Source organism: Salvelinus fontinalis, chromosome 24, assembly GCF_029448725.1.
Source record: "Salvelinus fontinalis isolate EN_2023a chromosome 24, ASM2944872v1, whole genome shotgun sequence".
Classification (NCBI taxonomy): domain Eukaryota; kingdom Metazoa; phylum Chordata; class Actinopteri; order Salmoniformes; family Salmonidae; genus Salvelinus; species Salvelinus fontinalis.
In genome coordinates, this window is record NC_074688.1 from 34,294,110 (window position 1) to 34,312,370 (window position 18,261).

Consider the following 18,261-nt stretch of genomic DNA (forward strand, 5'->3'; position numbering starts at 1 on the left):
TCTATCCTCTAACCCTGGCCCTTTATCCTCTCTATCCTCTAACCCTGACCCTTTATCCTCTCTATCCTCTAACCCTGGCCCTTTATCCTCTCTATCCTCTAACCCTGACCCTTTATCCTCTCTATCCTCTAATCATGACCCGTTATCCTCTCTATCCTCTAACCCTTTATCCTCTCTATCCTCTAACCCTGACACTTTATCCTCTCTATCCTCTAACCATGACCCTTTATCCTCTCTATACTCTAACCATGACCCTTTATCCTCTAACCCTGACCCTTTATCCTCTCTATCCTCTAACCCTGGCCCTTTATCCTCTCTATCCTCTAACCCTGGCCCTTTATCATCTAACCATGACCCTTTATCCTCTAACCCTGGCCCTTTATCCTCTCTATCCTCTAACCCTGACCCGTTATCCTCTAACCCTGACCCTTTATCCTCTCTATCCTCTAACCCTGACCCGTTATCCTCTAACCCTGACCCTTTATCCTCTCTATCCTCTAACCCTGACCCGTTATCCTCTAACCCTGACCCGTTATCCTCTAACCCTGACCCTTTATCCTCTCTATCCTCTAACCCTGACCCGTTATCCTCTAACCCTGACCCTTTATCCTCTCTATCCTCTAACCCTGACCCTTTATCCTCTCTATCCTCTAACCCTGACCCGTTATCCTCTCTATCCTCTAACCCTGACCCGTTATCCTCTAACCCTGACCCTTTATCCTCTCTATCCTCTAACCCTGACCCTTTATCCTCTAACCCTGACCCGTTATCCTCTAACCCTGACCCTTTATCCTCTCTATCCTCTAACCCTGACCCGTTATCCTCTAACCCTGACCCTTTATCCTCTCTATCCTCTAACCCTGACCCTTTATCCTCTCTATCCTCTAACCCTGACCCTTTATCCACTCTATCCTCTAACCCTGACCCTTTATCCTCTCTAACCATGGCCCTTAATCCTCTAACCCTGACCCTTTATCCTCTCTATCCTCTAACCCTGACCATTTATCCTCTCTAACCATGGCCCCTTATCCTCTCTATCCTCTAACCCTGACCCTTTATCCTCTCTATCCTCTAACCCTGACCCTTTATCCTCTCTATCCTCTAACCCTGACCCGTTATCCTCTAACCATGACCCTTTATCCTCTCTATCCTCTAACCCTGACCCTTTATCCTCTCTATCCTCTAACCCTGACCCTTTATCCTCTCTATCCTCTAACCCTGACCCTTTATCCTCTCTAACCATGGCCCCTTATCCTCTCTATCCTCTAACCCTGACCCTTTATCCTCTCTATCCTCTAACCCTGACCCTTTATCCTCGCTATCCTCTAACCATGACCCTTTATCCTCTCTATCCTCTAACCATGACCCTTGATCCTCTCTATCCTCTAACCATGACCCTTTATCCTCTCTATCCCCTAACCATGACCCTTTATCCTCTCTATCCTCTAACCATGACCCTTTATCCTCTCTATCCTCTAACCATGACCCTTTATCCTCTAACCCTGGCCCTTTATCCTCTAACCCTGACCCTTTATCCTCTCTATCCTCTAACCATGAACCTTTATCCTCTAACCCTGACCCTTTATCCTCTAACCCTGGCCCTTTATCCTCTCTATCCTCTAACCCTGACCCTGACCCTTTATCCTTTAACCCTGACTCTTTATCCACTATATCCTCTATCCATGGCCCTTTAACCTCTAACCCTGACCCTTTATCCTCTTTAACCTCTAACCCTGACCCTTTATCCTCTCTATCCTCTAACCATGACCCTTTATCCTTTCTATCCCCTAACCCTGACCCTTTATCCTCTAACCATGACCCTTTATCCTCTATCCCTTAACCATGACATTTTATCCTCTCTATCCTCTAACAATGACCCTCTATCCTCCAACTAACCATGAATCTTTATCCTCTCTATCCTCTAACCCTGACACTTTATCCTCTCTATCCTCTAACCCTGACCCTTTATCCTCTATCCTCTAACCCTGACACTTTATCCTCTCTATCCTCTAACCCTGACCCTTTATCCTCTATATTCATGACCATTTATCCTCTCTATCCTCTAACCATGACCCTTTATCCTCTAACCCTGACCCTTTATGGGGCGACAGGTAGCCTAGTGGTTAGATTGTTGGGCCAGTAACCAAAAGATTGCTGGATAGAATCCCCGAGCTGACAAGGTAAAAATCTATTGTTCTGCCTCTGAGCAAGGCAGTTAACCCACTGTTCCCCAGGCACCGAAGATGTGGATGTCGATTAAGGCAGCCCCCCACACCTCTCTGATTCAGAGGGGTTGGGTTAAAGACACTGTACTGTACTACTATGGCTGACTCTGTAAAACAACACATTTCACTGTAACGTGAAATCTGTACAAATGTGCGCAACCGCGACATTCAAACGAGGCTGCAAAGAAGACTAATGGGACTGTAGCGACTGTGTTGACTTCAAAATCTGGGGTGTGAACTAGGTTTCTATTCAAGCGTTGATCGACATGGTAATGGCTCTATAGTATTGGAGAAAAGTTGAGAAAACTGACCCTCCGTTACATTTTAGAGGCGATAAGGTGATAAGTTGGACAGATCGAGTGAAAAAAAGCTGTTTCCCCACATGACATCTCTCCTTCTCACTGTCACGCATTAGTTTCGCTTCCCCAACCGCCATTTTAAAAAGACCCGACGGTGCTCATTGCCTGCTTGAATTATGCAGAAACGGGCAGCGTGATGGTCTCGTCATGGATTCTGTTGGAAAGGGGAGAAATTGTGCTTTACAATGGTATTGACATTACAGTTGATCTGGAAGTATTATGTTTTTTGGGCGCTAAAATAAGGTCAATTGTTCAGACCAAGGCGATGTACAAGAGTGAGTTAGTTTACGTTACCTATTCAGTGTATGGGACAATAAAACATGTTTTTATTTTTTATTAACCCTCTCTATACTCTAGCTAACCATGACCCAACACCAGTCTATCAATTCTCTTTACATGACACAACACATCTAAATGTTCTGTATTTCTCCACATGGCTAAGTCTTCCTTGTTACTGACTGACTGACTCCATATGGTTCTGTTCTAAACCCTGAGCTTTGACCTGTGTTCACTGATTGGTTGAGCAAACGGCAAACACGCTAGCAGACTGCAGAGGACTGAAACATTGCTCTTTCTTCCCACTTACCAATGGAACAGCAGATTAGATTGTGTGCGTGTGTGTGCATGTATGTGTGTGTGAGTGAGTGTGTGACTGTCTCACCCTCCCAGGCCTGTTCAGAGCGGTTGGGGGTGTTGCAGTAACCATAAGCCTCTGAGATGGGGTCTGGATCAGGATCCTCTGTGGGGGGGACAGGGATCACTCTCTTCCTGCTCTTCCCCTGGCCCTGAACTTGACCCTGACCCTGGGGGGGGCGATCCTCACCCATGGGCGTAGTGGGGATTAGGTGCACTGGAGGTAGAGGAGAAAGGGGGGGGAGGGTCAATTCCTCAATGTTCAAGAGATTGTCAGGTAGAGAGAGACTGAATGAAAGAGCAGAGGAGGGATTGAGTGAGAGAGAAGTATAGAGAGAGAGAGAGAGAGAGAGAGAGAGAGAGAGAGAGAGAGAGAGAGAGAGGGAGGAAAGTTAGCAAAGAAACAACATCAAAGCAGACCTAACCGTAGTGACAAACACCACTGACATCCATTGCTCAAAGGACTCTCCTGTATAAAGATCTATAACATCTATTAGCCTCAGACCAGTCTTAGACCCAGCCTCCCCTCAGCTCAGTCCTAGCCCCAACCTCAGCCCAGTCTTAGGCCCAGCCTCAGCCCAGCCTTAGGCCCAGCCTCCCTTCAGCCCAGCCTTTGCCCCAGCCCAGCCTCTGCCCTGTCTTAGGCCCAGCCTCAGCCCAGCCTTAGGCCCAGCCTCCCCTCAGCCCAGCCTTTTCCCCAGCCCATCCTCTGCCCAGCCTCCCCTCAGCCCAGCCTTAGCCCCAGCCCAGCCTCTGCCCTGTCTTAGGCCCAGCCTCAGCCCAGCCTTAGGCCCAGCCTCAGCCCAGCCTTAGGCCCAGCCTCCCTTCAGCCCAGCCTTTGCCCCAGCCCAGCCTCTGCCCTGTCTTAGGCCCAGCCTCAGCCCAGCCTTAGGCCCAGCCTCCCCTCAGCCCAGCCTTTTCCCCAGCCCATCCTCTGCCCAGCCTCCCCTCAGCCCAGCCTTAGCCCAGCCTCCCCTCAGCCCTAGCCCAGCCTCAGCCCAGCTCATTTACATGTGAACAGCAGCAGAACCCTGTACAGAACCCCTAACCACTACCACAGGGTTGCCTTGACAACCATTAACCTGTGACCCCTGGGCCAGGTGACCCAAGGGGGAGAGCGGTGTGGGAACAACTGCAGTTCCATTCAGAAACACAGGATCCTGGGAATACACACACACACACACACACACACACACACACACACACACACACACACACACACACACACCTCAGAAGCCGGGCAGTGGAGTAGGTAAATATTACATCACTTTGCAAAGAGAGACAGAGCAAGACGCTTTCAAATCATCAAGGAGAGAGGCCCTTTCATTCCTATGACAAACTTTAAATAATCTCTCCCCAACAGACACACACACATACACTTGTACAGAACATAGAAACACACACACACACATACACACAGGCTCACATAACTCTCGCCCCCTCACACCAAAGCACACACACAGTTTCACCAGCTCCTCCCTCCAAGCTCCAGCTGAGATCATAAAGTCAACAGTGTTGCTGGACAGAACTGCTGGGTGTTGGGGATGGCTGGGGAGGTAGGGGATAGAGGTAGGAGGTAAGGGTGGGAGGTAGGGAGTAAGAGTAGGAAGGTAGGGGTAGGAGGTTGGAAGGTATGGGTAGGAGGTAACGGTAGGAGATAGGAAGGTAGGAGATGGATCGCAGGAAGAGTAGCTAGAGCAGCTAATGGGGATCCATAATAAATACAAATACAAAATTCCACCACGGGGTAAAGCAAAGCCACAGAGTGGAGTGGAAACGGGAAAGACATTTGAAGGTACAAAATTATATAGCATACGTAGAAATCCAATCCTCTGGTAAAACTCTTGGTCATAGATTAAGGTTAGAATGTTACTAGCAAAAGTTCACATCAGTCAGTTAACACCGATCAGTTAGCATCAGTATAGATGGTGAGTTAGCATCAGTATAGATGGTGAGTTAGCATCAGTATAGATGGTGAGTTAGCATCAGTATAGATGGTGAGTTAGCATCAGTATAGACGATCAGTTAACATCCGTATAGATGGTGAGTTAGCATCAATAGAGATGGTGAGTTAGCATCAATAGAGATGGTGAGTTAACATCAGTATAGACGGTGAGTTAGCATCAGTATAGATGGTCAGTTAGCATCAGTATAGATGGTCAGTTAGCATCAGTATAGATGGTGAGTTAACATCAGTATAGATGGTGAGTTAGCATCAGTATAGACGGTCAGTTAACATCAATAGAGATGGTCAGTTAGCATCAGTATAGATGGTGAGTTAGCATCAGTATAGATGATCAGTTAGCATCAGTATAGATGGTGAGTTAGCATCAGTATAGACGGTCTGTTAACATCCGTATAGATGGTAAGTTAACATCAGTATAGATGGTGAGTTAGCATCAGTATTGACGGTCAGTTAGCATCAGTATAGATGGTGAGTTAGCGTCAGTATAGACGGTCAGTTAGCATAAGTATATATGGTGACTTAGCATCAGTATATATGGTGAGTTAGCATCAGTATGGATGGTCAGTTAGCATCAGTATAGTTGGTGAGTTAGCATCAGTATAGATGGTGAGTTAGCATCAGTATAGATGGTGAGTTAGCATCAGTATAGACGGTCAGTTAACGTCAGTATAGACGGTGAGTTAGCATCAGTATAGATGATCAGTTAGCATCAGTATAGATGGTGAGTTAGCATCAGTATAGACTCACCGGTCAGTTAGCATCAGTATAGACAGTCAGTTAACATCCGTATAGACGATCAGTTAGCATCAGTATAGACTCACCGGTCAGTTAGCATCAGTACAGATGGTCAGTTAGCATCAGTATAGATGGTGAGTTAGCATCAGTATAGATGGTGAGTTAGCATCCGTATAGATGGTGAGTTAGCATCCGTATAGATGGTGAGTTAGCATCAGTATAGATGGTGAGTTAGCATCAGTATAGATGGTGAGTTAGCATCAGTATAGACGGTCAGTTAACATCCGTATAGATGGTGAGTTAGCATCCGTATAGATGGTGAGTTAGCATCAGTATAGATGGTGAGTTAGCATCAGTATAGATGGTGAGTTAGCATCCGTATAGATGGTGAGTTAGCATCCGTATAGATGGTGAGTTAGCATCAGTATAGATGGTGAGTTAGCATCCGTATAGATGGTGAGTTAGCATCCGTATAGATGGTGAGTTAGCATCAGTATAGATGGTGAGTTAGCATCAGTATAGACGGTCAGTTAACATCCGTATAGATGGTGAGTTAACATCCGTATAGATGGTGAGTTAACATCCGTATAGATGGTGAGTTAACATCCGTATAGATGGTGAGTTAACATCCGTATAGATGGTGAGTTAGCATCAGTATAGACGGTCAGTTAGCATCAGTATAGATGGTGAGTTAGCGTCAGTATAGACGGTCAGTTAGCATAAGTATATATGGTGACTTAGCATCAGTATATATGGTGAGTTAGCATCAGTATAGATGGTCAGTTAGCATCAGTATAGTTGGTGAGTTAGCATCAGTATAGATGGTGAGTTAGCATCAGTATAGATGGTGAGTTAGCATCAGTATAGACGGTCAGTTAACGTCAGTATAGATGATCAGTTAGCATCAGTATAGATGATCAGTTAGCATCAGTATAGATGGTGAGTTAGCATCAGTATAGACAGTCAGTTAACATCCGTATATACGATCAGTTAGCATCAGTATAGACTCACCGGTCAGTTAGCATCAGTACAGATGGTCAGTTAGCATCAGTACAGATGGTGAGTTAGCATCAGTATAGATGGTGAGTTAGCATCCGTATAGATGGTGAGTTAGCATCCGTATAGATGGTGAGTTAGCATCCGTATAGATGGTGAGTTAGCATCAGTATAGATGGTGAGTTAGCATCAGTATAGACGGTCAGTTAACATCCGTATAGATGGTGAGTTAACATCCGTATAGATGGTGAGTTAACATCCGTATAGATAGTGAGTTAACATCCGTATAGATGGTGAGTTAGCATCAGTATAGACGGTCAGTTAGCATCAGTATAGATGGTGAGTTAGCATCAGTATAGATGGTGAGTTAGCATCAGTATAGATGGTGAGTTAGCATCCGTATAGATGGTGAGTTAGCATCCGTATAGATGGTGAGTTAGCATCAGTATAGATGGTGAGTTAGCATCAGTATAGACGGTCAGTTAACATCAGTATAGATGGTGAGTTAGCATCAGTATAGACAGTTAGTTAGCATCAGTATAGATGGTGAGTTAGCATCAGTATAGATGGTGAGTTAGCATCAGTATAGATGGTGAGTTAGCATCAGTATAGATGGTGAGTTAGCATCAGTATAGATGGTGAGTTAGCATCAGTATAGATGGTGAGTTAGCATCAGTATAGACTCACCGGTCAGTTAGCATCAGTATAGACTCACCGGTCAGTTAGCATCAATATAGACAGTCAGTTACCATCCATATAGATGGTGAGTTAGCATCAGTATAGACTCACCGGTCAGTTAGCATCAGTATAGACTCACCGGTCAGTTAGCATCAGTATAGACTCACCGGTCAGTTAGCATCAGTATAGACAGCCAGTTAACATCCATATAGATGGTGAGTTAGCATCAGTATAGACGATCAGTTAGCATCAGTATAGACTCACCGGTCAGTTAGCATCAGTATAGACAGTCAGTTAACATCCATATAGATGGTGAGTTAGCATCAGTATAGACGATCAGTTAGCATCAGTATAGACTCACCGGTCAGTTAGCATCAGTATAGACTCACCGGTAAAGAGGAAGAGGAGGAAGAGGTGTGTGTGAGCGAAGGAGAGCATTCTGAGATCTGTAATGTAATGTAATGCTCACTGGATAGAGGGCCAGACACACACTGGAACACATTCACTGAACTGGTCCCCCTCTCCCCACACACACACTCACCGAAAAACACACACACTGGAACCCATTCACCGAACTGGTCCCCCTCTCCCCGCACACCCACTCACCGTTAAACACACACGCGCCTGCGTACTTGGCAGACCCACGGCCCAATTGGAGGCATGCTCACTGCCCTGGTCTGCCACAGTCGCCCACACAAAGGGCCTTTTGTAACAGGCAACAGACTACCTCAGACTAGGAGCACACACACTGAAGAAACACACACACACACACACACACACACACACACACACACACACACACACACACACACACACACTGAAGAAACACACACACACACACACACTGAAGAAACACACACATACACACACTGAAGAAACACACACATACACACACTGAAGAAACACACACACACTCACGCACACACACACACACTGAAGAGAAGTAACACACACACACAAGCCCAGGGCATCATCGCCAACTCACACACCCGCAAACACACAGTTGTTTACATGCCTGGAGCATGAACACACACACACACACACATAAACACAGGGTATACTACCAAAGCAATACACATGCAAGCCTAAGGCATCTTCCTACAGTACACACACAACATCAATGTCTACATCAAGGTCTACGCAACAACTAGCTGGCCTTAAGAAACGTACAGCAGGGCCAGTAATTAGGGGTTTAGCAGGTAGTTCTGACTGTATGCATTGGCTGAGAGTTGAAAAAGGTGAGCCCATTACACTGATGAGGGCTTCCTTCCAGCCTTACACCTCAGTGTTTTACACCACCTGTACTGTGGTAAAGAGTCAGCTGCTACAGTAAACCTTAAACACAGGATGGACCACGACTGCTCTTCCTCCCTCCATCTCTCCCACCAGAGAATTAAAACAGGTCTACAACAATACCACACACTACTGTCACAACCAATACCACACACTTCTGTCACGACCAATACCACACACTACTGTCACGACCAATACCACACACTTCTGTCACGACCAATACCACACACTACTGTCACGACCAATACCACACACTACTGTCACGACCAATACCACACACTACTGTCACGACCAATAACACACACTACTGTCACGACCAATAACACACACTACTGTCACGACCAATACCACACACTTCTGTCACGACCAATACCACACACTACTGTCACGACCAATACCACACACTACTGTCACGACCAATACCACACACTACTGTCACGACCAATACCACACACTACTGTCAGGACCAATACCACACACTTCTGTCACGACCAATACCACACACTTCTGTCACGGCCAATACCACACACTACTGTCACGGCCAATACCACACACTACTGTCACGGCCAATACCACACACTACTGTCACGGCCAATACCACACACTACTGTCACGGCCAATACCACACACTACTGTCACGATCAATACCACACACTACTGTCACGACCAATACCACACACTACTGTCACGACCAATACCACACACTACTGTCACGACCAATACCACACACTTCTGTCACGACCAATAACACACACTACTGTCACGACCAATACCACACACTACTGTCACGACCAATACCACACACTACTGTCACGGCCAATACCACACACTACTGTCACGACCAATACCACACACAAAAGCCGCGGCCCTTGCAGAGCAAGGGGAAACACTACTTCTAGGTTTCAGAGCAAGTGACGTAACTGATTGAAACGCTATTAGCGCGTACCCGCTAACTAGCTAGCCATTTCACATCCGTTACACTCACCCCCCTTTCAACCTTCTCCTTTTTCCGCAGCAACCAATAATCCGGGTCAACAGCATCAATGTAAAAGTATAACTTTAAACCGTCCCTCGCCCCGACCTCGGGCGCGAACCAGGGACCCTCTGCACACATAAACAACGGTCGCCCACGAAGCATCGTTACCCATCGCTCCACAAAGGCCGCGGCCCTTGCAGAGCAAGGGGAACCACTACTTCAAGGTCTCAAAGCGAGTGACGTCACCGATTGAAACGCTATTAGCGCGCACCACCGCTAACTAGCTAGCCATTTCACATCCGTTACACATGTATGATCTGTCTGTCTGCTTCTACTCCCCATGGTCTATCTGTCTGTCTGCCTCTACTCCCCGTGGTCTATCTGTCTGTCTGTCTGCCTCTACTGCCCGTGGTCTATCTGTCTGTCTGTCTGCCTCTACTGCCCGTGGTCTATCTGTCTGTCTGCCTCTACTCCCCGTGGTCTATCTGTCTGTCTACCTCTACTCCCTGTGGTCTGTCTGTCTGCCTCTACTGCCCGTGGTCTATCTGTCTGTCTGCCTCTACTGCCCGTGGTCTATCTGTCTGTCTGCTTCTACTCCCTGTGGTCTATCTGTCTGTCTGCCTCTACTCCCCGTGGTCTATCTGTCTGTCTGCCTCTACTCCCCGTGGTCTATCTGTCTGTCTGTCTGCCTCTACTGCCCGTGGTCTATCTGTCTGTCTGTCTGCCTCTACTGCCCGTGGTCTATCTGTCTGTCTGCCTCTACTCCCCGTGGCCTATCTGTCTGTCTGCCTCTACTCCCTGTGGTCTGTCTGTCTGCCTCTACTGCCCGTGGTCTATCTGTCTGTCTGCCTCTACTCCCCGTGGTCTATCTGTCTGTCTGCCTCTACTCCCTGTGGTCTATCTGTCTGTCTGCCTCTACTCCCTGTGGTATATCTGTCTGTCTGCCTCTAATCCCTATGGTCTGTCTGTCTCCATGTCACTGACTCATAGCTATCCTCCAAAACACGTCGCTGTTAGTTTGGCTTTCGTTCCTGTATTCTCTCTCTCTGCCTATTCCTTTCTCTCCCCCTCTCTATTTCCTCTGTTATATCTCTCTTCATCTCTGTGGATTATTCTCTCCCCTCTCTCTATTTCCTCTGATGTTATATCTCTCTTCATCTCTGTGGATTATTCTCTCCCCTCTCTCTATTTCCTCTGATGTTATATCTCTCTTCATCTCTGTGGATTATTCTCTCCCTCTCTCTATTTCCTCTGATGTTATATCTCTCTTCATCTCTGTGGATTATTCTCTCCCCTCTCTCTATTTCCTCTAATGTTATATCTCTCTTCATCTCTGTGGATTATTCTCTCCCCTCTCTCTATTTCCTCTGATGTTATATCTCTCTTCATCTCTGTGGATTATTCTCTCCCCTCTCTCTATTTCCTCTGTTATATCTCTCTTCATCTCTGTGGATTATTCTCTCCCTCTCTCTATTTCCTCTGATGTTATATCTCTCTTCATCTCTGTGGATTATTCTCTCCCGCTCTCTATTTCCTCTGTTATATCTCTCTTCATCTCCGTGGATTATTCTCTCCCCTCTCTCTATTTCCTCTGATGTTATATCTCTCTTCATCTCTGTGGATTATTCTCTCCCCTCTCTCTATTTCCTCTGATGTTATATCTCTCTTCATCTCTGTGGATTATTCTCTCCCTCTCTCTATTTCCTCTGTTATATCTCTCTTCATCTCTGTGGATTATTCTCTCCCCTCTCTCTATTTCCTCTGATGTTATATCTCTCTTCATCTCTGTGGATTATTCTCTCCCCTCTCTCTATTTCCTCTGTTATATCTCTCTTCATCTCTGTGGATTATTCTCTCCCCTCTCTCTATTTCCTCTGATGTTATATCTCTCTTCACCTCTGTGGATTATTCTCTCCCCTCTCTCTATTTCCTCTGATGTTATATCTCTCTTCATCTCTGTGGATTATTCTCTCCCTCTCTCTATTTCCTCTGTTATATCTCTCTTCATCTCTGTGGATTATTCTCTCCCTCTCTCTATTTCCTCTGTTATATCTCTCTTCATCTCTGTGGATTATTCTCTCCCCTCTCTCTATTTCCTCTGATGTTATATCTCTCTTCATCTCTGTGGATTATTCTCTCCCTCTCTCTATTTCCTCTGATGTTATATCTCTCTTCATCTCTGTGGATTATTCTCTCCCTCTCTCCATTCTTCTCATTATATACATGTATTTTCCTCCATCACGCTCTCTCTCTCTGCTCTCCTTTCATCTTCTCTTTTATCTTCCCTTCAATTCCTGTAGTCCATATTTTCCTGTATTGCTCTGTTGATGTTATTGCCTCCCCCTCTCTCCTCTTCCATTCCCTCTCCTGTCATCTCTCTCTTTGTCTCTCCTTTCCTCTATTCTATCTCTCTCGCCATATCCCTCCTCCTGTTTTTGTTTCCCTCCTTCTCCGTCCTCTGTTCCGCTAAGCTTCACACCTCTCTTACTGTGGGACTCCCTGCCGCTTGTCAAACAGGTGTCACGCCTCTGCTGCCATGGCGACCCCAGTCCAGATTTCAGAGAGGTCGTAGAGGCAGGCAGAGTGTCAGAGTCATGGCAAACCATCTGTTATTGCCTGTCTGGATCACACACCGTAATCAATCAAGTTTCAGCAAACAAATTGAAAACCACACAAACAAATTCAATACACTGACTTCTTCTCCCAATGTTCAAAATAATCAGAAAGAAAAGAAGGAGGGAAGGAAGGAGGGAGGGAGTAAGAGAGGAAAAGTGAGAGAAGTAGCGTAAGAAAGAACAGACCAAAACAGGAAGATAACAGTCAGAGGCTAAAATAGAAAAAGAGAAAGATAACTTAAGCAGAAAACCGATAAGAGAGGGAGGGAAAGTGGAGGAGAAAGAAGGATGACAATCAACGGAACATGAAGTGCTGCTGTCCCACTGGGCCTTCCCCTGTAGTAGAGGATAATGACTTGCAGACTGATGAATAAATTATGACAGCCTCTCTCCAACACACAGACAACCTACAGATCACATGACAGGGAAGGAGAGGACGCTAACACAGACCATACTTTGGTTACATAAATCCCATGTTGCCTCAAGTGATCGAGAAATCAATCAAGACACATTCTCAATGACAAAGTAAGGGACCCATACGAGCCTAGACACACGCATGCACGCACACACTCAATGGTAACAATTTACAGTGGGATTTCATTCAGCATAATCTTTTATTGCCTTTCGTATTAGCTAAAGGAGAAGATTAGAGGGCAGGAGCAGAGAATGGTTTTAAGTAGTGCATTAAAGTTACTTCAGCCTACAATCCTCCTCAGACAGACACACACCTCTGCTTTTGAGGGAGATGAGTGATGGCAACAGGGTCACACAGTTCACACATTTTCAATGCAGAGTTAAGACACACTCACAGAATTGCAATCTCTTCTGGCGTCTGTAAAGACTTGAAGCAAGAGAGCAGGGTACAGAGAGAGAGAGAAAGGTACGCACTATACAGCATATTTCATACCCAACATAATCTGGGACTAGGATTTTTCATTCAAATATGGATGTTATTTTTGCAGCTCAATAATATTCTCCAGTCTAGCCTTCTTTCTAATTATGTTATTTCCATATAACAGCAAAAGGACTCTTCCATCCACCCACAGTAAGTGTCTTACGCAACAAATCGACTTGGCCTGTTTCCTTGTATTTATTACCATCGAGAACACAGAATTTTTTTCTATGCACAGGAGAGAGATACACTTAAGAGTATCTCAGGGTATCATAGTGGATAGGACTGGTCTATATATAGAATGTCTCTAGAGGACCTGTCTTTGTTTCCATGTAAATGGGTCGCTTGGAGTGGAAAACACTAGTGGTCAGATATAATACACACACACCGTGTGATCATACACAAACAGACCTGGATATACACACCAAACGATCACACACAAATTCCAACCACAAATAATGGCAGCTGTAGAGACACTACAATACACTACACACAGTTTACTTACAGAATTGGAGGCTGAGACTCACGATGGCCAGCACCGCCCCCACCACCACCAGGAGGATGAAGCGGTTCCGAGCAAGCATCCTGACAAGTGATTGGTCCGTCTCCCTGTCAGTCAACCACCCACACCTTGCCCCATTCCTGCTGTCTAAATAGGCACAACAAAGACAAGCAACATTATGAAACAAACATGCCTATAACACGCCTCTAAACCAATAGAAGAAAAAACTTTGCTGCACACAATGAACCACACAAATGAACTAAAGAAAGTTGTCAGCGACAGTTTGTAGCATGTTCCACTATACAGCCTGCCTTCTATGAATAGATCTATGAGAGAGCAGGGATTTCAGAACAATCTGGGAGGGGAAAGCAGAAAGAACATGTAAAAAACCCACCATTTACGTCAGTTATACACAACGCAACCCTGCTATTAGACAGACTAAAAATAAGAGATGAGGTAAAAATGGTGCTTCAATAATTATCCTCAATCACCTCCCCTCAGAAACGGTCTACATGACTTGAGATGTTCACTCAAAACATGTTCATGCAAATATGAAACAATTATAAGGTTAATAGTTGGATAAACTAAACTGTCTCAAAAATGTTTATGCTTCTCAATGTATAAATGTTATTATATGTAGCTAACCTGTATGCATCATAATGTGGTGAAACTCTTCTGTGGAACTCCTGTAGTGATTAACGTTACTGAAACATTGTAGAAGGCTACCTGCGAGGAGATACTATTTCATGATGATTGCACTAATTAAAACAATGTTGACGCATTGTGACAGCTTGTCTGCTCGTCTCGGCTACAATGCTATGCTGACCAGCTAGCTACAAGGGAAGGGATTATTTGTTAGCTAGCGAACTGGCTATCTAGATAACTTTCATATTGTTATATCGAACACATGCACAATAGTAGCATCAATGCTTCCGGTATAACAGCTAAATTTACAGCTTGTAAAGCTAAATATGTGGTAGTAAACTTGTCGACTTTTTTGCAGAATCGAATGTTTTCGGTGAATTCGTAGCTACCTTAATAACACCGTTATTACAAAACGCCAAGCCTTTGTTTACAATGTACCTACTCAGGACAAACTCGTGGGAAAATGATAAGTAGCTAAACTGCCTAATTAACATATTTGCTGGTCGTTTATTTCGGATCATCTTACCAAGTAGCGAGCCTCAATCAGAACTTGAATCCACCCAGCGCCGTGCCGGCTTTTACTCCTCTGAACTACCTATCCGTGTGGCTGTCCTGGGTCCTGCTTACTTACTGACTCCACTTTGCTGTGCTAACCTCCTACTCCCTTTTTCATATGCAACTGAAACTACTCCACTTTTGTCTCGCATCTCCACTATTCTGGTGTGAAACGTGGAGGATCATCCTGTCATCACCATTATTCTATGGCCATCAACCGATATGATGTTGTGATAAAATAAGTTATTCTAAACGATTGCATCAAAATAGGAATAATTTTGCAGAGAAACAGCTTGAAGGTTATTTTCCCCGGCCCATAGCTCTACGTATACTAGGGCGATAATCAGTCGATGCTTTTGACAGTGGTGGAAAAAGTACCCAAAAGTCATACTGTAGTAAAAGAAAAGATACCTTAATAGAACACGACTCAAGTAAAAGTGAGAGTCACCCTGTAAAATATTATTTGAGTAAAAGTCTAAAAGTGTTTGGTTTTAAATATACTTAAGAATCACAAGTAAAAGTATTAATAATTTCAAAATCCTTATATTATGCAAACCAGACAGGACAATGTAATTATTTATTTTTTACTTTACGGATAGCCAGGGGTACACTACAACACTGACATGTATTTACACATTTATAAGAGGCAGTAGGGATGACCAGGGATGTTCTCTTGATAAGTGTATGAATTGGACCATTTTCCTGTCAAAATGTAACAAGTACGTTTTGGTGTGAGGGAAAATGTAAAAAGTACATTATTTTCTTTAGGGATGTAGTGAAGTTAAAGTAAAAGTTGTCAAATTTCAAAAGTAAAGTACAGATACCTCAAAAAACTATTTAAGTAGTACTTTTAGTGAAGTACTTTACACCGCTGGCTTTTGATGATGATGATGATGTAGAAGAGGTGATCCCCTGGCTGATGAAGAAAGGAGGGAAATGAGGACAGGTGAGAGGGGGTAGAAGAAAAGCAGCAAGAACATCAAGGGTAGAAGATGATAATATTGGGAAGTTGTTAGAAATGCACACAGTCACACACAGACTAACAGAGACAGAGAGACAGAGAGAGAGACAGAGAGAGAGACAGAGAGAGAGACAGAGAGAGAGACAGAGAGAGAGACAGAGAGAGAGACAGAGACAGAGACAGAGACAGAGACAGAGACAGAGACAGAGACAGAGACAGAGAGAGAGAGAGAGAGAGAGAGAGAGAGAGAGAGAGAGAGAGAGAGAGAGAGAGCCAAAGGAACTGAATAATGTTAAGAAATGCTATAGATTGAAGGAATGTAGTGTGGAAACCTAGCAAAAAACAATTAGGCAACAACAAATTCAATCCCTTTTAGACAACTCCCTGAACAAAACATTTCACTGTAATAGTTGTAACGATTGTCGTAATATTCTGCCTCCTCCTCCTACGGACGAGGAGAGGAGAGAGGGATCGGAAGACCAAAATGCAGCGGGTTGTGAATACATAATGATTTATTAACACAAAGACGAAACACGAAAACAAACACTTGGAAGGATTACAAAAATAACAAACCGACCTAAACAGACTTAAACTTAAGAACTTACATGTAACACGAAGAACGCACGGACAGGGAAAACAGACTACACAAAAACCGAACGAACAAACATACCAAACAGTCCCGTGTGGCGCAACATACACAGACACGGAAGACAACCACCCACAACAAACAATGTGAAACAACCTACCTTAATATGACTCTCAATTAGAGGAAACGCCAAACACCTGCCTCTAATTGAGAGCCATACCAGGCAACCCATTAACCCAACATAGAAAAACACATAACATGGACTACCCACCCAAATTCACACCCTGACCAATTAAACACATACCAAAACAACAGAAAACAGGTCAGGAACGTGACAATAGTGAAGGTGTAAACTTGGCAGTAGAAAACCTAAACAGTATATTTGACCTCTCAGCTTCCCTATCAAATACAAACATTTCACACAGAAATCCAAAGAAAATGAACAACAATGGCAAAGGATTTTATGAAGAATGCAAAAACCTAAGAAAGAAATTGAGAAACCTATCCAACCAAAAACATATAGACCCAGAAGACCTGAGTCTACGCCTTCAATACGGTGAATCACAAAAAAAACAGAAATAAACTACGGAAAAAGAAGGAACAACACGTCAGAAACCAGCTCAATGTAATTGAAGAATCCATAGACTAACCACTTCTGGGAAAATTGGAAAACAAAAATATCTATCCAAAATGGAGATGTATGGGTAAACCATTTCTCCAATCTTTTTGGCCCTATAACAAAGAACAAACAGCAAAAACATATACATGATCAAATACAAATCTTAGAATCAACTATTTATTAAGAACCCACTGGATTCTCCAATTACATTGAATGAACTACAGGACAAAATACAAACCCTCCAACCCAAAAAGGCCTGTGATGTTGATGGTATCCTCAATGAAATTATAAAATATACAGACAACAAATTCCAATTGGCTATACTTAAACTCATTAACATCCTCCTTAGCTCTGGCATCTTCCTCCATATTTGGAACCAAGGACTGATCATGCCAATCCACAAAAGTGGAGACAAATTAGACCCCAATAACTACCGCTGGGACATGTGTCAACAGCAACTTTGGGGAAATCCTCTGCATTATCATTAACGGCAGACGTGTACATTGCCTCCGTTAAAAAAATGTGCTGAGCAAATGTCAAATTGGCTTTTTACCAAATTACCGTACGACAGACCACATATTCACCCTGCACACCCTAATTGACAAACAAAACAAACAAAACAAAGGCAAAGTCTTCTCATGCGTTGTTGATGTCAAAAAAGCCTTTGAGTAAATTTGGCATGAGGGTCTGCTATACAAATTGATGGAAAGTGGTGTTGGGGGAAAAACATACGACATTATAAAATCCATGTACACAAACAACAAGTGTGCGGTTAAAATTGACAAAAAACACACATTTCTTTCCACAGGGCCGTGGGGTAAGACAGGGATGCAGCTTAAGCCTCACCCTCTTCAACATATACAGTTGAAGTCGGAAGTTTACATACACCTTAGTCAAGTATATTTAAACTCAGTTTTTCACAATTCCTGAGATTTAATCCTAGTAAAAATTCCCTGTCTTAGGTCAGGTAGGATCACCACTTTCTTTTAAGAATGTGAAATGTCAGAATAATAGTAGAAAGAAAT

The 18,261-nt window shown here is 44.1% G+C and overlaps 1 protein-coding gene across 3 annotated transcripts in view; it reads right to left on the minus strand.

The window, feature by feature from the left end:
* Positions 1–15,180, minus strand: part of LOC129822342 (2-phosphoxylose phosphatase 1-like) — a 33,019-nt gene extending 17,839 nt beyond the window's left edge. The window contains exons 1-3 of one of the 3 annotated variants that reach the window (XM_055880559.1): positions 15,042–15,180; positions 13,874–14,017; positions 3,246–3,434 (exon numbers count right to left, since the gene is read on the minus strand). In XM_055880559.1, coding sequence (XP_055736534.1) covers positions 3,246–3,434; positions 13,874–13,952 — 268 coding nt within the window. In that variant the 5' untranslated portion in view covers positions 13,953–14,017; positions 15,042–15,180. Of the gene's footprint in view, positions 1–3,245; positions 3,435–7,981; positions 8,119–13,873; positions 14,018–15,041 lie in introns of those variants that run through there. The other 2 variants (XM_055880560.1, XM_055880561.1) reach the window with 2 other exon arrangements.
* Positions 15,181–18,261: the final 3,081 nt, after the last annotated feature.